The sequence below is a fragment of the Mchenga conophoros genome, linkage group LG6 (assembly GCF_057382185.1).
Source record: "Mchenga conophoros isolate Kocher_MC1m ecotype Shallow Benthic linkage group LG6, M_conophoros_male_GT1.1, whole genome shotgun sequence".
NCBI lineage: Eukaryota > Metazoa > Chordata > Actinopteri > Cichliformes > Cichlidae > Mchenga > Mchenga conophoros.
In genome coordinates this window covers 14,936,939-14,958,835 of record NC_140531.1, presented here as the reverse complement: position 1 = coordinate 14,958,835, position 21,897 = coordinate 14,936,939, and the positions used below count along the sequence as shown (strand labels likewise).

At 41.0% G+C, this 21,897-nt stretch overlaps 1 protein-coding gene across 3 annotated transcripts in view; it reads right to left on the bottom strand.

Moving 5' to 3' along the window:
- The window catches only part of LOC146572335 (protein kinase C beta type-like), a 49,919-nt gene extending 35,800 nt beyond the window's left edge, over positions 1-14,119 (bottom strand). For 2 of the 3 annotated variants that reach the window (XR_014892693.1, XM_085276376.1), the window contains exons 1-2: positions 13,410-14,118; positions 12,930-12,961 (exon numbers count right to left, since the gene is read on the bottom strand). Coding sequence is in view for 2 of the 3 variants with exons in the window: in XM_085276376.1 (XP_085132502.1) it covers positions 12,930-12,961; positions 13,410-13,573 (196 nt within the window). In the remaining variant the exon portion in view is untranslated. Of the gene's footprint in view, positions 1-12,929; positions 12,962-13,409 lie in introns of all 3 variants that reach the window. The other variant, XM_085276377.1, reaches the window with a different exon arrangement.
- Positions 14,120-21,897: the final 7,778 nt, after the last annotated feature.

The window sequence follows — 21,897 nt, the reverse complement described above, 5'->3', positions numbered from 1 at the left end:
GACCATACAAACACCCCACACAGTGCAGTTCATGGTGTGCATGTTTGAACGTGAATTGGGATTTAAGAGGAATTAAAAGACGTATTTCCGTGTCAGCCACACCATCACTTACATGCAGATTTGTTTACCAAAGCTACAAACAAATCAGGCCCTCCCGGAGTCTAGGGGGAGGCGATAAACGTGCTGAAGATGTTTTTCACGAGGAAAATAACTGCTGCGCTTTCCTCTGTTTAGATATGCACACACAACAAGGTCTAATGTGTATGAGATGCATTTGTGCCAGCATACTGCAGCAGGGTTCAGCTCGAAACGGGTAACAGGGAGTAACCTGCAGCCTTCTGATGCACTGCATATAGTTTTTGTAAACAATGTACTGACCAAAAGCATTTGGAAATTGGACATACTGTAACATAAATACAGAATAAATATACATTTTTAAATTACAGAAATAAATATTCATAGAAAATAATAGCGCAGGATATGTGCAAATTTAAGGTGCAGCAGGAAAATGCAATAAAAAAAAAAAAAGAATATATCCAAAAGCCTTCTGCAGTTCTTCCCTGCCATCAGAGGAGAACAAGCATGTGTACGTGCTTCAAATGCCTAAAAATATCAGTGTCAGCACTGACATGTGGCTTCAAATCCTGCTCTCCCAGGAGGAAGTCCTCCACTGAGCCCATTGCGCCACTGTGTCTTACTTCCTACATTGACTTTTTCACTTTTTCACAGTATACTGTTCACTTCATCTGGCCTGAAGGAACCTGCGACAGCCGCCAATCACTGCCTAGATTCTCTTAAGCCTGAATATAGAGCCTGGAGGAAGTATGAAGGCTCGTCCTTTCACATCAGTTGTGTCACAATATGCTGAATGGATTACACTTGATATGATTTGTTTGTTTTATTTTCTTTTTTGGCAACAACCTATTAGTTCCTGGGACCGACGAGATACAAGAACCTACTGATGTTCATGTCATTATTATTTCACAGACAAGTTTGAATGTATTAAATCAGAGCAAGGACAGGCATCAACAACACTGCAGCCCTGTTGTCATGCAGACAAATACAAAAAACATGAAGGAAAAAAATATCTGATTGAGGTAAGAAAACTTCTTTGTGTATTTACTGTGTGAGTACTTTAAAGTGTGATTACTATAGCATTAACTTTGGTAGGGTTTTCCGGACGAGACCTCAAGGCTAACTTCCATGACAAAAGGGCATCACTTTAATGGGGAAGCTACCAGGAGACCTCACAGCAGGCCTGCTTTCATTAAGAGTTCAGTCACACAGCACTAGACTGCCTCGTAACCACAGGTCGGTATTCTACTACTTCCTGTAAACATGTCTGCCATGAGATTAATCTGAAAGTGGACTAATGTCACTGTCTACAGAGGATAAAGTATTAAAAATATTTAAAAAGTATAAGTGTATAATTGGTTATTTATGACAAATTTCAAATTCAGCAAGTTGTGTTTATTTGAATTGGGGACAATTTTCCTCTGCTACGTATACAGTTGTTAAGTGATGACATTTGAACCCTGCTTTCGGGTCTAAACTATTCTGTGTTTATTAAAGCCTTTGTGTTTTTAACATGTTTTAATGCTTTGCACCTTGTTCATTTTACTCTGAAAAAGCCCCTAAAGTCAGTGATAACTGTCAGCCTCTCTTGGTTGTTATTACCACTGTTAATTTTACAGCTAAATTTTAAAACCTTACATGTAACTACAGCCCAGCCCATGCAGCAGTATATTAATGACCAGTGTTGGTCAAGTTACTTGAAAAAAGTAATCAGTAACTAATTACTGATTACTTCCCCCCCAAAAAGTAATCCCGTTACTTAGTTACTTAGTTACTTTTTAAAAACACGATTTACAACCTGAAGAGGTGATAAAGCGATAGATCTTTCAGCCCAATTCTACTTTTTCTGCATAATCCATCATACAAAATGTAATCAAATGGAAAAGTCTCTTTTTAAAACTTGTTTTATCAGTTTTAATCTTTTAACTTTATGCATCAAGCAAACATTTAATTATATGCACCATTCTCTGACTTGAATAAATTAGTTTAACATTTAAACCTATTTTCTGCACATTCCAGCACATAAAATAAAATATTTTTTGTGTTTACACTCAGTCTTTCAAATAGATGCAAGTAAAACACAGCAGAAAATAAATAAAGTCAAAGACTCAGCGGTCCTGTTGCTCTATTTTCACCTGTAAAGCAGGACTGCGGTAGGCGGAGGTTTACCCTGGTGCAGGTGTGCCGCGGTCAGTGGAAGAATCCGCGAGTTTCTCTGTGAATTTCCCATTACGTCGTTGTGCACTCGGTGCTTGCTTGGAAGTTTTGGGGGTTTTTTCGCTGTAAAAAGAAGTTTTCTTCCCACGCACAACGGACACTAATGTTTTTGTCACTTTTTATGGAATCAAACTCAAAGTAAGGTCAGTACTTCCACGCTTTAAACGCTGCATGCTCATACTCTCTCCTGCAATCGATATGTGATCCATTGTTGATCTGCACACAGCTGTTGTCACTAACGGCGCACTCGCTTACGTCACTGTCGTGAGACATTCTCGCAAAGAATCACGGTTTTAGTAACGCAGTAACGCAGCGTTCCTACGGGAAAGTAACGGCAATCTAATTACCGTTTTTGCAATAGTAATCCCTTACTTTACTCGTTACTTGAAAAAAAGTAATCGCGTTACAAGTAACGCGTTACTGCCCATCTCTGTTAATGACTAACCTCGTATTGGGGATGGATCATCTCAGCTGTTCTCCTGACTGATGTTTCGTCCATTTACAGCATCCTGCAATATGACTGCATTTGTCCCTAACCATTGGGAACCCTCATGTTAACTTTTATTGAGTGGAAAAAAGTTAGCATTCATCCTCCAGCTTCACTGTGTTTATACTGTGCTAACCATATATTATGCTAGCTCTGTCGCTAGCCACCATGTAGCACATCATTATATACCAGCTAGGCCAACTTTAGTAACCCTACAAACGTCACTACTGTTTAGTTTTCTGCCTTCATGTTGGAAGTGATAGCAGAGCTGTACGTTTGAATTTTTCAGCAATCACTCAGTCAGAACATGTGATATCATCTGGATGTTAAACTTAATTGTTACACCTGTAGAGGAGTCACACTGATCATTTTATTAAAGATGAAAGAATTTAGACAGTTTTTAACTCTCAGTAATGCCGCAGTGTTTGTTTGACTTTGGGACCTGCAGCGGAGTTTGGATCCGGAAACGGCCAATGACGTATGACTTAAAGACCGGATACTGCATCTACATGAGGAGTGCAACATGGTAGCCAGACTTACTCATTGTTGTGATGAACAGCAACAGTTCAGCTAGCGTAAGTTAATGGCTATCCAAATGTACCGTAATTATGAACTGCTACTAGACTTTTAGATATTTTTTAGAATTAGTTTAAGTATTATACCCATTGTTTAAATATCAATAAAATGTCTATTTTTATGTTACTTCCATATATGCTCTTCTTTAAAAACACAGATCTGCTTTTACTTCTAAAGACATCTCTGCATTTGGAAAAAAAAAAAAAAAAAAGGAAGCAACATGTAGCAATATAACCCTAACTGTATGGAAATGTTAGCCAACTGGAACCCTGCAAACACAAACACAGCGTGCAGTCTGGCGTAAAAAACAAACATAAATAAATAAATAAATAAATAAATAAATAAATAAATAAATAAATAAATAGAGGAAGGTGGACGCCTTTCATGCTGTAAAACAAAATCTTTGTTTTCTTTGTTCACACATAGATACAGGAATTTTTTTGTAAATTTTCACCATGCAAGGGTGTTTTTAAGAGTCCTTTCCTCAATGGCCTAAAATGCTGTTTACATGTCAGCGATCCCAAAACAAATAGACAGGCCCTTACTGTAAAGCCAGTCTTAACTACAGTTTCAGAAATAGTCAGATTAAAGGAGACTTTCAATCAGAATGTCCCCAAGCTTAGGCGTCTTATATCAAGTCACTTAAACTAGAAGTTCAACGCAAATTGTTGTCAGGCATTCTTCTTATTTATTGATTTATTTACAAATCTCTCCACAAACTCTGAAATTATGTGGAATAACTCACAAGATTTTGGACCAATGACCTTTGGGTGTTATGCAGATGCTGTTTAAACAGAATTTGAATATTTTTTCCCTGTTTATTCTACAAACTGTCAAAATACACTTTATTAAGTACACCTGTTCAACTGCTTATTAATGCCAACATCAGTTCCCAATCTTGTCAGAACAGGAAACTGAGGCTGCAACATGCCAAGACTCATTAAACTGTGTGATACATTGGAAAATAGCTGCCTGGTCTGATGAGGCTCAACTTTTGCTGCAACATTTAGATGGCAGGGTCAGAAGTCGGCATAAACATCACAAAGCAACAGATCCATGCTGCTCTGTAGCAACGGATAAGGCTGCTGAAGGAGGTGTAATTGTGGGGGGGTAGGTACTTTTTGGCACACTTTGCCACATCATTTAAAGTGCCACAGCCCACCCAAATATTGTTGCTGACCATGTCAATACCTTTATGAGCACAGTGTATCTTCTTATGGTTGCGTCAAGCAAGATAACATGTCATGTCACAAAGCTCTAATCATCTCAAATTGGTTTCTTGAACATGACAGTGAGCTCATGACGGCCTTCACAGTCAGCATGTAGTTGAATCAATAAGGTGAAGAATTAACACAGTTCTGAAGGAAAAAGCTGGGTCCAAGCTGGCACTCGGAAGGTTAGGGGTGCAACAATATTCGTATCGATATTGAACCGTTCAATACAGTGCTTTCGGTTCGGTACGCATATGTATCGAACAATACAAAATTTGTAATTTATTTTATCAACTTTCCTTCTGACGATGCTGTCTGTGTTGAGTGCTCAGTGAATCTGCGTTCGACTACTCCGCCTAGGCTCGACAGTGCAGCCTAGGCGGAGTAGTCGAACGCAGATTCACTGAGCGCTCAACACAGACAGCATCGTCAGAAGGAAGAGCGCAGGGCAAGCTAGCGAGACAGAAGTTAAGCTCTCCTTGCAACATGGACCTCCCCCACCCTCATTCAGATCTGGCGTTTGGAATTATTTTGGTTTTCATGTGACGTATGACCCTGAAGGTAAGCGAGTCATGGACTAAAGTAAAACAGTATGTTGGATGTGCCATGCAATGCTCAATTACATGGGTGGGAACTAGTGTGTTAGCGCAGTTAGCTCGTTAACTTGTTGGCCGTCCAGCCCCATGCACGGGGCGATCGGCGGTAGCTCGTTAACGGAGATTTGCCGTGTTGTGGCGTTAACGTCATTTCAACGAGATTAACCTGAAAGCACTAGTCGGAACACAACGAATATGACTGCACATTTACGCCGACATCATCCTAGTGCAAAGACAAGTGGAAGCAGAAAAAAAACAAGCAAGCATGCTACTAACTTTAGCCGAGTCATTTAGACAGCTGTTAGCACATGATTCTCCTTATATATGTTTAATATGCTGCTGAGAATATAGCCCAGAAGAAGCAGATAGTATAGCTTTTATTTTGGAAAGAGCCATTTCTCTGTAATAAACTCTCTTTTCCAAAGATGAGTGATTCTTCAATCAGATACAGGGCTCGCAATATCGCTAGCCCAACGTCCCGGGGCTAGCGATTTTTCCAGTCGGGCTACCAAAATCTATCTCTGCCCTGCCCGTCGGGCTATTGTAGGAAGGAAAAATATATGTCAATGCTTTTGCATTCTTTCGGAAATGTAGCTGGGTAATTATGTCATTGGCATCGGTGAGCCACTGTCAATATGTGACATATTGCAATCGCGTTTGAATTTGCGCTTGTTTTTTTGCTTTCACTTTGCAATCGCGCGAACTGTGTATAGAGAGCGATAGCACTGATCTGTGAGTGATGATAATTTGTGCACCAATTCCTCTGACATCGTCTTATTAATCGTTAGCTTACTATGCAAACATGACAAGTGAAATCTCCCGCAGCAAGCTTAAACCTGTGAGAGGTTGATCGCGCAGAGAATCGCTGAGCTTATGTGAGTGCGTGTGTAAAAGCATTTCAGTTCTGCTGAGCCAAACAAGACAGGTCAGGGTGAAGAAGTGACAGCCAAAGAAAAGCTTACCACAAAACGGAGAAGTTATGACAAATCAGACTATAAGGCAAAAAGAAAGTGCAGCTTTATGGTTTCATGGACAAAAGAATTTCTGTGGCTGCAATATGACGAGCTAAATAACCAGGGCTGCACATAAGTGGTCCGCAGGTGCGCATTCGCTGTCAAAATAAAAAAACACGCACAAGGGTTAGGGTTAAATTTAAAAACTGTACTTTTGAGTTAAAATATATATTTATAATTTTAATAAATGACAAATTAAAAATGCATGAACATTTTTTTGTATCGAAAAAATATCGAACCGTGACACCAAAGTATCGAACCGAACCGAACCGTGAATTTTGTGTATCGTTGCACCCCTACGGAAGGTGTACGTAATGAGGTGGCCATTGAGTGCAAGCCTGATTGTTTCTGGTAATGATTCGATTATTGGCTTAGCACTCAAACATCAACATGCAGGAAGGAAAGTTGCAAGTCTAAATAAATACCTTCCATGGAAATTGCTTCACGGCTGCATTTCAGAAGTAAAAACACTTAAAGGGAACCAGCCTGTCACTTGAGAAAATTTGACTTGTCACAGCAAGAAAGAATAGGTATAAATAATGACACGAGTAATCATGTCATAGATCGTACCACTATCTGGCCCACCATCTCCTGCCAGGGCTTGCTGGGAATGCTTCGACAGAGCTGCAATTTTGCACACCACTGCCTGTGCTTTAAATACTGGGAGCCATTAAAATTGCGATTTAAAAAAGAGGCCTTTTATCATTAAACCAACTACTTCTTCTCCCTTCCCATCTCAGCGACTCATAAATCCCAGCCATAATTTATAACCACTTTGCGGCATTTTAAATTTGTCTAATGTGGTTTTCACTTGTGAAACGTTCCCTCAAATCATGGTACGTTAGCTGAACTGAAAACTGTCCTTAACACAGCCAATCCAACCTCAGTTCAGACACCTGCATCTGACTGCAGCAGGAAACAACAACAGTAACTTCCTCTTTTTTTGCCCGCGGTGCACTCAGGTGTGCACACATATACAAACGAGGACCAGTAAAAGAAAAATGAAAAGCAGGGAAAAGAAAGAAAGAATAGAGATCTTTGAATACCTGCAGAACAGGAATCCAACACGCCCAAAACGGACATAAGATACCTATATCACATGTATGAAACATAGTGTCTCCTGCTGGACACCCCCCTCCGCCCACACTCATGTGCACATACAATCCACCCTGCACGTCAGAACAAGTCCTTACTACACGTATGAAATTCCTTCAAACCAAAACGACAACAGTGTTGTTGACTTGCTGTGTGTGTGTGTGTGTGTGTGTGTGTGTGTGTGTGTGTGTGTACCTCCCATTCGCAATAACCTAATCTACACCCTTCTTCTTTCTCTCTCAGGACTCTTAAAGCACCAGCGTTCACTCTTAACATCTAAACACTTTTCTCTCACCTCAGGTAAAACACAGCAGAGGAAAAACCCCCTTTCTTTTACGCAACTTATATGTAGATTATCTGACTTAATGCCATAACATTCAAATATGATTAAAATGGCTAGTTTTACTTTAAAGTGGGCCCCTTTTAAAGTTTCTTTATTCTCAACACTTTTATATATTTTAAGTTATTTAACCTATAAATTCAACACAGCTACTAAAGGACGTTACAGTGTAACCATTTTGTCAGTGGCTGTTTCCAAAGTCATGAATAAAAGTTCAGCCGATTATTTACAGAAGTTATAGGACCAATCCTCACAAAAAGCAGAAGCTTGTGGTGAGAAATCTTTACAAAAGTTTATTTAGAAATTTCACCACCAGCTCTCACATCTGGTTAAATTCACAGAAAAAACTTCTTTATGGAAGGAAATGATTTTAGCACCTTTAAATGTTTTCCTTTGCCCTCCATTCATTTTCTGAAGCCCCATTCACACATACCTTGACACCTGTGGATGATCCCACTTACCCACAAAAATCAAAGGTTGCTAGGGGAAAATGTGCATTCTGCAACGGGTTGGCAAGTGTTTCCCAGCAGCTGCTAAGTTTAACTGGCTGCAAAGAGGTCTACAGTACAGTGTACTTGCAATTACTTTGGTTGTTAGCAGGTTGCTATGGTTGCCTTCAGTTAGCGTGGATAAAAGCGGTTTGTCGGGAAACACTCGACAACCGCTTGCCCAGAGGCAGTGAAACTGTGAAAAGTGCAACGCAAACTACAAACAGATAGTCACCTTCAAAAGTAAAAGCTGCACCTTTTGAAATACACAGCTTTTACTTTGAAGGTGAATGGTCTCCAAACAACAAGAGGCCACGGCAATCTGCTGACGACCAAAGCAATCACAGGGAGGTTTTTAATGCAAATAATTTTATAGTCGGCCAGCAACTAGTCACCAACCAGTCGAGTAACACACATTTTCACCAGTGCCGGAGGTTCCTAAGAGATTTCCAGGCATGTTTAACTAAGCCCATAACAGCTTATCCAACTAAGAGTGGTGACAGTTTGCCAGTCTATCACAGGGCTAACACAGAGCAAAGGATAACCACACACTCTCACATCCACATCTACACGTATGAGTTACACCTCACAGCAGGTAGGTTCCTGGGTTCAAACCTCTGGGTCTGCTGTGATATTCTTAAAGTTTCCTTGTGCCTACAGGGGTTTCCTCCCACAGCCCAAAGACACGAACTTTAGATTGGGTTGTTCAGAAGCAGTTACTTAAATATGAAGAAGGGTTGCAACTGATTACTGTATCAGTTATTTTACCCATGAATCATTCAGTTGGAAAAGATGAATTTGTTCAGTGAAATATCAAAGCATGACTGAGTGACTGACTGAGGGACTGGTGCGTCACAAAAACCAAATCATCAAATCACAGCGTAAAAACTTAATCACAACATTATTAATGGATAAACAACAAAGTAGCATTTCAGTTTCTAACAAACTGTGAACTGAAAATCTGAAGGACGACTCTCTCTTTTTGTCTTTATATGTGAACTGCAAACAAAGCTTTAGCTGCTGAACTCTACATCTGATTAATATAAAAGCAATACAAAGCTGTAGTATTGCACGGTTTCCAACAACGAATCATCAACTGTGATTGCATCTGCACATCTTTCAGGCTATCGCATTAAAATCTAAACTTGTGCTCACTTCTCAAACTAATTTAGCAATGTTAAGATATCATTAACCAGTAAATAATCAACACAGCACTTCCTGAGAATTCAAGATAATCGTTTGCTTGTTTCTAAGGCTGTCGAACTCTAGAAAGCATCAGCAAAGTGTATATGTAGGCCTACACATCTGAAACAAGAACAGGATGCCAACTAGGCGTTCAGTGTTCACTGGATACTCGAGGTGAATATTTGTTTGATCCAAATTTAATTTACATACTCCATATTTATAGAAGTTTCAATGTGCGGTACAAGCACAGGTCAACTTTTGACCGTGCTTGTTCTTCTGCGTTGTAACTCATACCAACATTTCGATCTGTTCACGTGATCACTTTTACCTAGAACCACCCTGAACAGGAAGAACAGGGTCCCCAAAGACCACACGGCGGGGCTGAAGATGTGCTGTGCTGCTGCTCTGCATGGCAGCGGACTTTCTGAGCACGAGTAAAATTAAAGGTGGGAGGGGCTGATACACAAGCTGCTCTTCAGCCTTTTTGAATGGCAGCAGTTGATTTGGCTAGATAAGGATCACGTGATTTTGACAGGATGTGTTTTTTCTGTGGTGTTTGAGCTTACTTTAACCTTTTCTGTTACCTTTAAGATCACTGTCATATCACACGGGCTAATTCATTCAGAAGCACCGTCTCATACTGCTGTGCTCCTCAGACGCATGCAGCATTATTTTTATTAGATTACAGCTGATTATACGCTGCACAGACACATTTGTCATATTTGTGCACCGCAGGACACCTCAGGCATTTGAAAGCTGTCCTTCCTTCCCGTCATCTTTATCAAACAGCTCTTATGCTTGAGCCGAATTCCTGAGACTAACGGTGCTCTGACATGATGTTTTTTCATCTCATTTATGCAGTGGTTACATCAAATTTAAAATTACTTATAAGTTTTATAAATTAAGCTGGCTTCAACTCAAGCGCTTAAAACTACTCTGACCTGGATCAATGAGAACCTGCCAAGTCAAATTTATTAAATGACTTATTTTTCTTTCACTCATAAATAAAGACATCTCTGTATGTGTGTGTGTTAATGTGTCTGTTAGGGCTGGGCCATATCATACCGTTCACGGTAATACCGGTATAGAAAATGAAATATCGCGATAGAATATGGGTACGGAGCCTACGGAGCATTACAGCTACCGTAGGCAGGAGCCTCGCGGAGTAATACGTACGGTGCTTCAACATAATATTACCGTATTGCGTGTGTGTGTAACCTCTTTCTAAGTTTTGTGGATATTATACATGGTTATGCTGAGGATATGTCGGCCAATTTCCACTGGAAATGCCTTTTGGTTAAACTGTCAGCAAGGAATTTGCATTTGCACTGTTACATTTTTATATAACTTTAATGCAAAAAACAGCTGCTTGTTTAAGTGAAAATACATTGATGGGGTTTTTTGGCACTAATAAAATTGAGGAGTTGTAAAGTATTTTGTCTAGTGTCAATTATATCGTCAGTTATATCGTTATCGCAAATTTTCAAATCTGTATCGTGATAAATATTTTTGGTCATATCGCCCTGCTCTTCACCTCCCTCTAGAAATGGACTGGCTTTTTAAACCATCATGCACACACTCACACTCCAATGGATGCATCAGATTAAACTTTGGGGGTTCAGTACCTTAAATAGCATCCACAGAACCACCGACCTTTTAATTAGTGGATGCTCTACCTTCTGAGGCACAGCTACATCCAAACTTACAACACCTAGTCCTGTCCAAATATCAACCGAGCTCAACCCCCACTTAGCTTCCAAGATCAGACAGGAACCATTTGGTACTCATTGGTTGTATTTCTGAGGTCAGCGCATTGTCAAATTTGAGCTCATCTCAGTGAGAACCCATCACGTTTTGGCTAAAATCTGATGAGCTGGGATGACCACATGAATGTTTACATTGTCATTTCTGTGAGTGGATTTACTGACATAATGCATTCCCATTACCGGCCTAAACCTTATTCTAACCTCACCGCTAAACCAATCCTCTGACGAGGAGGTGTAAACACACCTCTAAAACCTCCTCACTAGAGTAGTCTAAATTAAATTCAAACAAAATAGTAATGCAATACTTGGCTATGGTTTATGTTTATTGTGCTCTTTCGGTTTCTTGGAGGGCGTCAGGTTAAGCGACGACAAATTCAGTCACTCTCTTGTTGTGTGGCAACCCACAAATGACACGCTCAGCGAGCGCATTCTTACATCTGTCCTCGTTTCAAAGAGCATCACTCTGTGCACGTCTTCATGTGAGGACATCTGACAGCTGCAGTTAGAGAAATAACCCGGACCTCATTCTTTGTAACCCAGCGGGGGTTTTCTCCTTTTATTTTTGAACACCAGTAAAAGCAGTTTGGTTTGACATTAGAGAAGCTGGACAGATGAACTGTGCTGATTTTTTGTTTACTTTTTTTAAGTGGTTTAAGTACATTTTATTTTACAGCCCAAGTAACAGCTGAGGAAAAAAGAAACACTTACTCGAGTTATTGCTAAATTTGGCATTAACTTACAGAGCACAGCTCTGGTCTGCATGCACACAAGTGCTGACTGGATAGTTTGTCTGACTGGTTAGCTACTTTTCATATCTTTGATGTTTACTTTCCTCTCAGTCAGAGGCATAAAAGGCTTTCTATATGATTAAGAGTGCTCTGTTTTCACTAAGCTGGTTGAAACTTGCAATAAAACCTTATCTGACAGCAGCTCTACCTGAGAAAGGCTGCAGACAGTCTGTGCTCTCCACATTTTGTGTGTCATCAACTCAGGCTAATTAACCGCACACCAGTCCGTAGTCCAGGCGCCCGTGTGCGCTCACTCACCCACATAAAGCGTTAATTTTTTCTACCTCCGGTGCATTTCCTGTATCAGCAGCAGAGCAGTTGAGGAGGGGACTTCAACTTTTTCGCTATTACACAAGAGGCTAACGTGGAAACTCTGGCTGCCTCGTCCTGAGCCGCACATGGATGATCATGACCGAGGCTAAATGACTTGAGGTGGATGTCTGAGAAGGATGGTGAAGAAGAGGAAGTGATACAGAGCGACAACAATCGCCACAGCTGAGCAGCATGCATGTGATTTAGGGGTGTCACCGTGCTGCTGCAAAGACCTGTTTGTGAAACTGCTTTGTGCAGAGGTCCATGTCTAGACACCCACCAACCCACCCACCAGCACCTTGAGTAGCCACCCACCCGCAGCCACACATCACCATCCACCCCCACATGCACAGACACACGCCCACCACCATTTTACAGCTCCAATCAGATGTAAACAGCATGATCTATCTAACTTCCTGGTCTGTCTCCCTGCCATCTCTCCTTGGTCAAAACCAGACATCTCAGCTTTCAGTGCTCCGCCGACTCTTCTACTCTTACATCTCACACTGTCTCCTCAGCTCGAGCCTCTTCGGGGAGCTTTCGCACTCTCATTTGTCACTGCTGGCAAGCACCTGCTTTGAGTTTGACACCTGCCTGCCAACACCAACCCGCCATCAACAAAAGAGTCAACAGGTCACCGTTAACAGTGTGCAGACCTGAGGCCCCCGAATATAAGAAACAAACACACACACAGCAACACTCCTTCAGACAGTGAACATCCGTCCACACACCCACAGCCATATGCAGCAGAGGGATTTGTGAATGAGCCGCTGCTCTTACCTTGGCACTGGAATCCCTGCTTCCCAAAGCCCCTGTGGACAGAAAGACAGGGCTGTGAGATTTGGGGAATTCACAAGATATGCATTGGCAGTGACGCGCACGCGCGCACACACATATCCAATCACACATGATCTCGCGCGCGCGCACACACACACACACACACACACACATCAGCGGGGCCCTGTGTCTTCAGCAGCATTCCTCCAGTGTCAGAGATGGGTGTCCGGGACGATGCGGTAAAAACACCGAGCAGCAGCAACTGCTCTGCGGCTGCCGACACGCCATCTCTCCCCGACAGGCCCGCGGTGTTGTCGCATTGTGGAGGGGGGTGGGGGGTGTATGGCGCACCGCGTTGTTTTTCATGATAATGAAAGAAACACTGCGGTGTCAGTGTGGACGAAGGCCGATTGAGCCGCAGCAGCAAGTGAATCACCTGTGTCCTTTCCCCTCACACACACACACGCCCGCGCGCACACTCACCAGATGAAGTCCGTGCAGTGGCTGCAGAAGGTTGGCTGCTTGAAGAAGCGCGCGATGAACTTGTGGTTCTTCACCTCGTGCACATTCTTCTGACGGAGGGCTCCCTGACGGGCAAAGCCGCGCGCGCTCTCCGGCACCTCTCCTTCGCTGTTGGGGTCAGCCATCTTAACGAGGAAGCGGCGGCGGTCCGAGAGGAGGAACGAGGGGTGAGGAGAGGGGAGAGAGAGACGCGACGGAGGCGGCGGGGGAGGACGAGTCGCGGTACAGGTGCCGCCTCCTTCTCCTCTTCGCCCCGCTGGCCGCCGCGGTGTCGCTCGTGCTGCCGGTGTTTTTGTCGGTCTGCGTCCAGCTCGCGCTCAAGCTGCTGCAGCTGCTTCTTCCGGCGGGTCCCCGTGCCGCGCGCCTGCTTCCCTCTTCTCACCGATGTGCCGCTGCTTACAACTCTCTCTCTCTCTCTCTCTCTTCCTCCCTCTCTGTATTTGTGCGTTGACGTGTTGTTTGTGTGGCACACCTCTGAAGCGATCTCTCTCCGTCTATGGCACAACGAGCCCTGCGTTCTTTCACTGTGATGTGACTTCTGGAGACACACGCATCCAAACCAGTCTGAGACGCCAGTTAACAGAAACCAGTGGTTGCCCACGAACCCGTGAGTCAGAGGCCCCTGAAGCTCCGATTTCAGAGAGTCCCTCATTATTAGCCAACCTGGTGACCCCGTTTTCTAAAAAAAAAAAAAATCTACCTTTAGTCATAGACTCTTATTTCAAACATATAGAGAGCATTAGAATTTCAAGTTGAACTCGTGCCTCTGTGTCTGAATGAAAACTTACATTTTAAAATATTTTATTGATTATATACCTCTGACTTATTCTGTAAAGTGTAATTAGATGTGTCTGTTGTCATCAGTGTTTTCAGCATTATTAATGTACCTTTTCAGAGTCAGTGTGGACTTTGATAATCAGCACCTATTTGTCAATATATATGTAGACAGAGAGTATGGATTCTGGAAGTGAAAAATGTGCTGTTCCTCTAATCATGTAAAGACTCCTACAGTGCAAAGTGGAAACCAGGCGGCGGTACAGTGCAGACAGGTAAGCCATACTGTTGTCTCTAGATTACAGACAGGCCCACAGTTTGCTTTCTTTTCCTTTTAGTCTTATCAGATACAGTAAAGCTACTACATAGTCAGAAGCATGAACATTACAAATTGAGTACACAGGACTTTGTGCATTTCTGTGGAGAAACTAAATCAGCAGCTTGTAGAACCATCCTTAGCCTTTACCGTGTTGGTTCAGATCACTGAGGATGTGCAGGAATTTGTTTATGCACAGCTCTATTTCAATCAGGTTGAGGTGTGGACTTTGACTGGACCGTTGCAACACCTTCATTCTTTTCTTTTTCAGCCATTCTGGCATAGATTTTGCTGTTCTGTTTTGGGTCATTGCCCTGTTCAGTAATCCAGTGTGGACCAAGCTTTAGCTGATAAACAGAGCTGTTGGTCTCACATTTGCCCCTAGAGGAGTTCAAGGCCACCTTAATGACTTCAAGCTGCCCAGGTCCTGTGATTGCAAAACAAACCCAAATCATCACCACTCTTCCACCGTGCTCGACAGTTGGTATGATATCCGCCTGTGCTGTGCTTTTATCAAACATGGCTTCATGCATTATGGTCAACATCTCCACTTTAGTCTCATATGCTCGAAGGACATTGTTCCACAAGTGTTGTAGTTTGCTCAAGTACAAATTTCTAATCCTAAACCACGCTCCATGTTCTTTTTAGAGAGAAGAGGCTTTCTCCTGGCAACCCTTCCAAACAAGTCATACCTGTTTAGTGTAAATTTAAATGTGCTGTCATGAACTTCACCATTTAACACACTAACTGAGGCCTGAGTTTGAGATGTAGCTCTCTGTGCAACATTCAGTGAAACTGCAAAAAATGTGTGTGAACTCTGAGATTGTTGCTTCTTGATAACACACACCCAAATGCTCTGGACCAGCAAACTTCCCAAATGTGTGCCTGTAGAGATGCTCACACTTCCAAATCAGATTTTTTTTTCATAACTGTATTTTAGGTTATATGCAGTGTTGGTCAAGTTACTTGAAAAAAGTCATCAGTAACTAATTACTGATTACTTCCCCAAAAAAGTAATCCTGTTACTTTACTGATTACTTATTTTCAAAAGTAATTAATTACTTAGTTACTTAGTTACTTTTTAAAAACACGATTTACAACCTGAAGAGGTGATAAAGCGATAGATCTTTCAGCCCAATTCTACTTTTTCTGCATAATCCATCATACAAAATGTAATCAAATGGAAAAGTCTCTTTTTAAAACTTGTTTTATCAGTTTTAATCTTTTAACTTTATGCATCAAGCAAACATTTAATTATATGCAACATTCTTTGACTGGAAGAAATTTGTTTAATATTTAAACCTATTTTCTGCATATTCCAGCACATAAGATAAAATATTTTTTGTGTTTACACTCAGTCTTTCAAATAGATGCAAGTAAAACACAGCAGAAAATAAATAAAGTCAAAGACTCGGCGGTCCTGTTGCTCTATTTTCACCTGTAAAGCAGGAGTAGAGTAGGCGGAGGTTTACCCTGGTGCAGGTGTGCCGCAGCGGTCAGTGGAAGAATCCGCAAGTTTCTCTGTGAGTTTCCCATTACGTTGTTGAGCACTCGGTGCTTGTTTAGGGGGTTTTTTTCGCTGTAAAAAGTTTTCTTCCCACGCACAACGGACGCTAAAGTTTTTGTCACTTTTTATGGAATCAAACTTAAAGTAAGGTCAGTACTTCCACGCTTTAAACGCTGCACGCTCATACTCTCTCCTGCACTCGATATACGATCCATTGTTGATCTGCACACAGCTGTTGTCACTAACGTCGCACTCGCTTACGTCACTGTCATGAGACATTCTCGCAAAAAAATCACGGTTTTAGTAACGCAGTAACGCAGCGTGCTTACGGGATAGTAACAGTAATCTAATTACCGTTTTTGCGATAGTAATTCCTTACTTTACTCGTTAAAAGTAATCGGATTACAGTAACACATTACTGCCCATCTCTGGTTATATGTATCTGGCAATCTTCTTGTAGAGGAAGCCAGTCAAAATTTATTTTTCAGACATTTTTAGTTTGTGTTTGTTTATTAACAAAACTGCTTTTATTGTCAATTTACGTTTTTTTATATGGCTCTACTAATAATAACAATAATAACGATGTTATTAGAATTGCTATTGTTGTTAATTATAATTATTATTAATTACAATTCTTTTGATTATCAGGGAGGAAACATTGCAAACCATCGCATTTGTAAAACTACCGTTGATTGTTTCAGTATTTTTACATTCAAAATAGCTTAAAAGAATTAATCACATATTAGTTTTCTGTCAAGTGACTCACTGATTAATCAAACAATCATTTCAGTGTTAGAGTGCTCATTGGTTCCTCGAGAAATAAACACACTGGCAAGTACAAAGCAGGTCAAGTATGTACAGTATGCATTTAATCTGACGTTTCAGCAGGTTGAGCAGCCGAGGCAAACACAGCCTGTTGCTCCAGGCATCGTTTTTTAAAACTGACAGGCTGTGGTAAAGTCTTGCTTAAGCTTCCGGTGCAGGCTACTGATATGAGGTTGGGATCACGAAGGAAGATAAATGTATTAATACACCCAAATCTCACAAGACTGCCTTTTTTTTTCTGTCCCTGGGAGTTTGCAAGTCGGTTATTTTTGTTAGAGAATTGTAATTGCTTGAATTGAACATCAGTTAAGACACGTCAGCTTAGCTCTACATTAATGTTGTCCTGTTATATTTTTTAAATGGCAGTAGGGAGGCGAGGTTTTTTCAGTGTAAAACCAGGAGAATTCAGAGCTGTATCGGGAGGATTGACCAAAAATGTTTTGTTTTTCTCGTTGTCTTGTTAAACACTAATTAAACCTCTTCAAACCTTTATTGGATCGGGCTTTCCGGTTATCTGACCAAATACAGAAGTGTCGCCTTCGTGTCCGAATGAGCACCTTAAACACTTTTACGGTAAAGCTACCACGGGTGAGGCCTTTGCAATATTTGAATATAACTTTCCACTTACAACAAGTCAGGATGCATTCCATCAGATTAATAAAAACGAACACGTGAAATTACAGCATGCAGACCTGCCTCTCGTAAATCTTGAGTCTCTAAAAGACTGTTAGGGAGAACAGCCTCACTGGGGTTAGTCAAAAACTGACTGTTACACTGTGATCTCTGACACAGTTATATATGTTAAACAGGCTTTTTTCTGCACACACAACGACCTGAATATGACAAAACATCATAGGAATAGTTGGTTGCTGGAGGTGCACACAGCAGTCTCCACCATTCATATTTTCCTTATAATATAATATTAATAATAATAATAATAATTTTATCTATAGGCACCTTTCACCCACCTTACAATAACACAAGAACAATAGCAGCAATAGAATATAATAAACATGGCAAAATAAAATTTAGACATGAGGTAAAAAACCAAAAAAAAACCTTTGACTTCTAATTTTACTTCTATTCAAGACATGAAATGTTACTAGAATACAATGTTTTGTGTTGAAGACAGAGCCTTTAATAGATCAGATTAATAACGCTCATCAGTAATGCTCATAATATTAGTAGTGATAACTGCATGTCAAAATGACCCAAAGTTATTTAGTTGCTTCCAGCTGATCATAGAAGTCTTTCTTCTGGGATTATTACATATCTACAGCACCAGAATCCATACACTAACATTTCCAAAGATAGAGAGATGATCTTGCTTTAAATGTGGCTACTGCAACATAAACATTTAAAAATAACTAAAAAGAAACTAAGAAGAAACTGTCCTCAACACAAAAACAGGATCGATCAGGCTCTAACAGCCAGATAATGTTCTATACTTCACTCTGTGCAGCTGTTAGAGTGACAAAGGTTATCTGATCGGTTGATTAAAATGTACTAAAATGTGTATGGGTATTCGTCTATATAACTACGAATGGCCACTTCATTAGGTACATCTGTTCATCTGCTCATTAACACAAATATCTAGTTAGCCAATCACGTGGTAGCAAGTGTGCTTTTAAGTATGTATACAAAGCGAAGATGACCTGCTTGAAGTACAAACTGAGCATCTGATTGGGGGGACAAAGGGGATTTAAGTGACTTTGAATGTGGCGTGGTTGTTGGTGCCAGACAGGCTGGTCTGAATATCTCAGAAAGTGCTGATCTACTGAGTTTTTCAGCCCATAACCATCTCTAGGATTTACAGATAATGGTCTGGAAAAGAGAAAATATCTTGTGAGCTGCAGCTCTCTGGGTGAAAATGCCTTGTGGCAGTCAGAGATTCCAGACTGCTGAAAGGTGAGAGGAAGGCAACAGTAACTCTACCACTGTTACAGCCAAGGTATGCAATAGAGCACCTCTGAATGCACAACATGCCCATCCCTGAAGCAGATGGGCTATAGCAGCAGAAGGCCACACTGGGTCCCACTTTGCCCTCATCAGTCTTGATTTCTGCTGCAACACTGAGATGACAACACGAAAGCATGGATGCATCCTGCCTTGCATCAGTGTTTCAGGTGGTGTGAGGGATACTTAATTGGTACACTCAGTACCAGCTGAGCATTATTTAACACCACAGCCCATCTGAGTGTTGTTACTGACCATGTTGATGCCTTGATCATAGCATACCCTTTTTATACACCATGTCACAAAACTCATATCATCTCAAGGGAATTCAAGGGAATCTTCTTGAACATGACAATGAGTTCATTGTACTCCAAAGTCAGCCAACTGAGCATCTGAGGAGTGTTTCCAGCAACCGCTGAGGTAGGGGGGCCAACCCAGTGCTAGCATGTGTACCCAATAAAGTGGTGAGTGAGTGTACATCTAAAAGACAGAAAGCTATTGCCGCAATGAGAAAATCAGCAATGTTGTATTGCTGAAAAGTGTTTTTATAGTGATTAAAGTAACACACTGAATTAATATTCTGTTATTTGCTACTCATTTGCACAATCCACATGTGATCCATAAAACAAGGTATACAAGTCTATTTAAAGTGTAGGCGGTGGGTTGTTTCCTTTGATTCCTGTTTATATTAAACGCTGTTCCTTCAGTCTCTCTGGAATGGCAGCGTTATGTGTAGGAGGTTATGTGTGAATGACGGAAACCTCTGCCTTTTCTGAATATTTGAACCTGTCATGTTACAGGTTTCATGTGAGAAAATGGGCTAAAAGGTGTCAGTCTGTCACCTTCCCACAACTCAGAGCAGCCATTCCAGCAATCAGTTTTAGCTGCACTGATGGCTTTAATGATTGAATGAAAACAAGAGTCTCAGTTGGCATGACTAAGATGATTGTGCAAAACATTTTTAGCACACTAAAAAAGATCAAAAGATCAGGTCACACTTATCAGTGGCAGATAACCTCACTGGTTGTTTTTCACCTATATTTTCCCCGTCTGCATGTGGTGCATCTCGCTGTTAAAGAAAACTGAAAAACAGTAAAATGCTTTTTATTTCCCATGCCTTTTTTTAAGGTCAATATAATCTAGAGATCTAATTTTAATTACATTTCACTTAAAAAAATGTTTTTAAAATGTTTGTGTATGGAAAATATGTGAGCGTTATGTTTCTAGAGAGAAGTCTGATGGGGAAAAAATCATAAAAGTAGGCAAGAACAAAGCTCGCTGGCAAGTTACAGCAGTGTTTACCTTTAACTGCATCGTACACAAAAGATCACGCTAACCACAGATAAACAGTGAATTTAACAAGAATATGCTTGTGTAATAGTGGGAATATCTGGAAAAACAGGTGTTGCTGGACCTTGTAGACACTGAGGCAAATTTCTGTGTAGTTTAGATACTGGTGTTTATAATGAGTGTTTATGGGATTAAGCTTTCCACCATTAGTCTGTGGTGCAAATGTTCAATAAATTGCTTGAAAAAAATCTAAGGGCTCATTTTTTCTAGGAAATACACAGGCAGTGTTGGAACTGCTGTCCTGTGCAAACTTGTTCAAGCTCTGAACTTGATCCAAATTTCACTCACACTCCCATTTTTCCTTTGAACACCACTTCTGCCAAAACAGAGGTAACAGAGCAGTCAGCAGTCCAGCACTGAACATGGTCGACGGTAGCAGAAGCACAAACAGAAACTGAGATGGCCCTGGCGCGTTGCCTGTTTTCATGCCCGTGCACAAATAATTGAACTCTTTGGGAAATTCAGCCAGGTAGTAAAGTACTTTCACACCATTGTAAACTGAACAACTTGGCAGAAGTTCCACTGTTTTTAAATGATTTTTAGTTTAAAGAACTCCGTAGTGCTGTTTATCTTCGCTGATTTTGCTTTTGTGTTTGTTTTGATCATCCCTAAATCAATAAATTGTGTCAAATTAAAGCCTTGCTTTGTTTCAAAGGTTGATTCATTTTCTGCCAACTCTAGAAATGTTCCAGGACGTTTGTTCACTCTCTACGGAGTGCGAGGCAGATCTCACTGGACACTTTCACCATTTCCACCTGTTCAAGTGCCCATTAATACAAATATCTAATCAGTCAATCACATGGGAGCAACTCTGCATTTAGAGATGTAGAGATAGTCAAGACAAACTGAGTATCGAGGTATGCAAAAGAGCACGTCAATGCACTCACCAGTTGAACTCAACTGATTTGATGGGCTACAGCAGCAGAGGACATTACTGGATGCTACAGCTTTCAGCTAAGAGCAGGAAACTGAGATTAAAGCCAGCGTGAGGTCAGATTTAGGCATAAACAGCATGAAAGCAATTATCCATCTGGTCTTGTATCAACACTTCATCCTGCTGGTGTTGGTGTAAGGATGTTGGTACACTTTGGGCCTCTTACCACCAACTGAGCATCATTTCAGCACCGCAGCATTGCTGTTAACGATGTCCACACCATGACCACACTGCACCAATCAAAGTTTACAGTAAGATAATGCACCATGTAACAAGGTCCAGATCATCTTAATCTCGTTTCTTGAAAGTGACAATGAGTTCACTGTACTCAAATGAGCTCCAGAGTTTCTCAGTTCAACAGAGCCCCTTTGGGGTGTGATGGAACAGGAGATTCACATCATAAAAGTGTAGTTTGACGCTGTCGTGTCTGTATATACCAAAATAAGTAAAGCCCACTTGTTTTGCCTGATATTCTCTGTTTTTTATCAGAATACGATCATTTGATCTCGGGTAAACTGCAGATTATAGTGTGGTCTGTAACATATTAGTAAATGGAGAGATTTTACAGGAAAATAATAGGGTGGCATTCCCAGCATAAAGGTTCATTTAAAAATAACTTAAATAAATAAATAAAAATAATATTTTATAGCTTCATTGGCTGGGCATGTCTGCAGGACCACATAAATTGTAGTCTCCCGCCTTCTAGTGGCTCAGTCAAAGAAAAGCAAATTCCACCGGTTTTTGTTTGCGTAACTGTGGGCGAGCTCCTCCCACCAGGCCACAGACT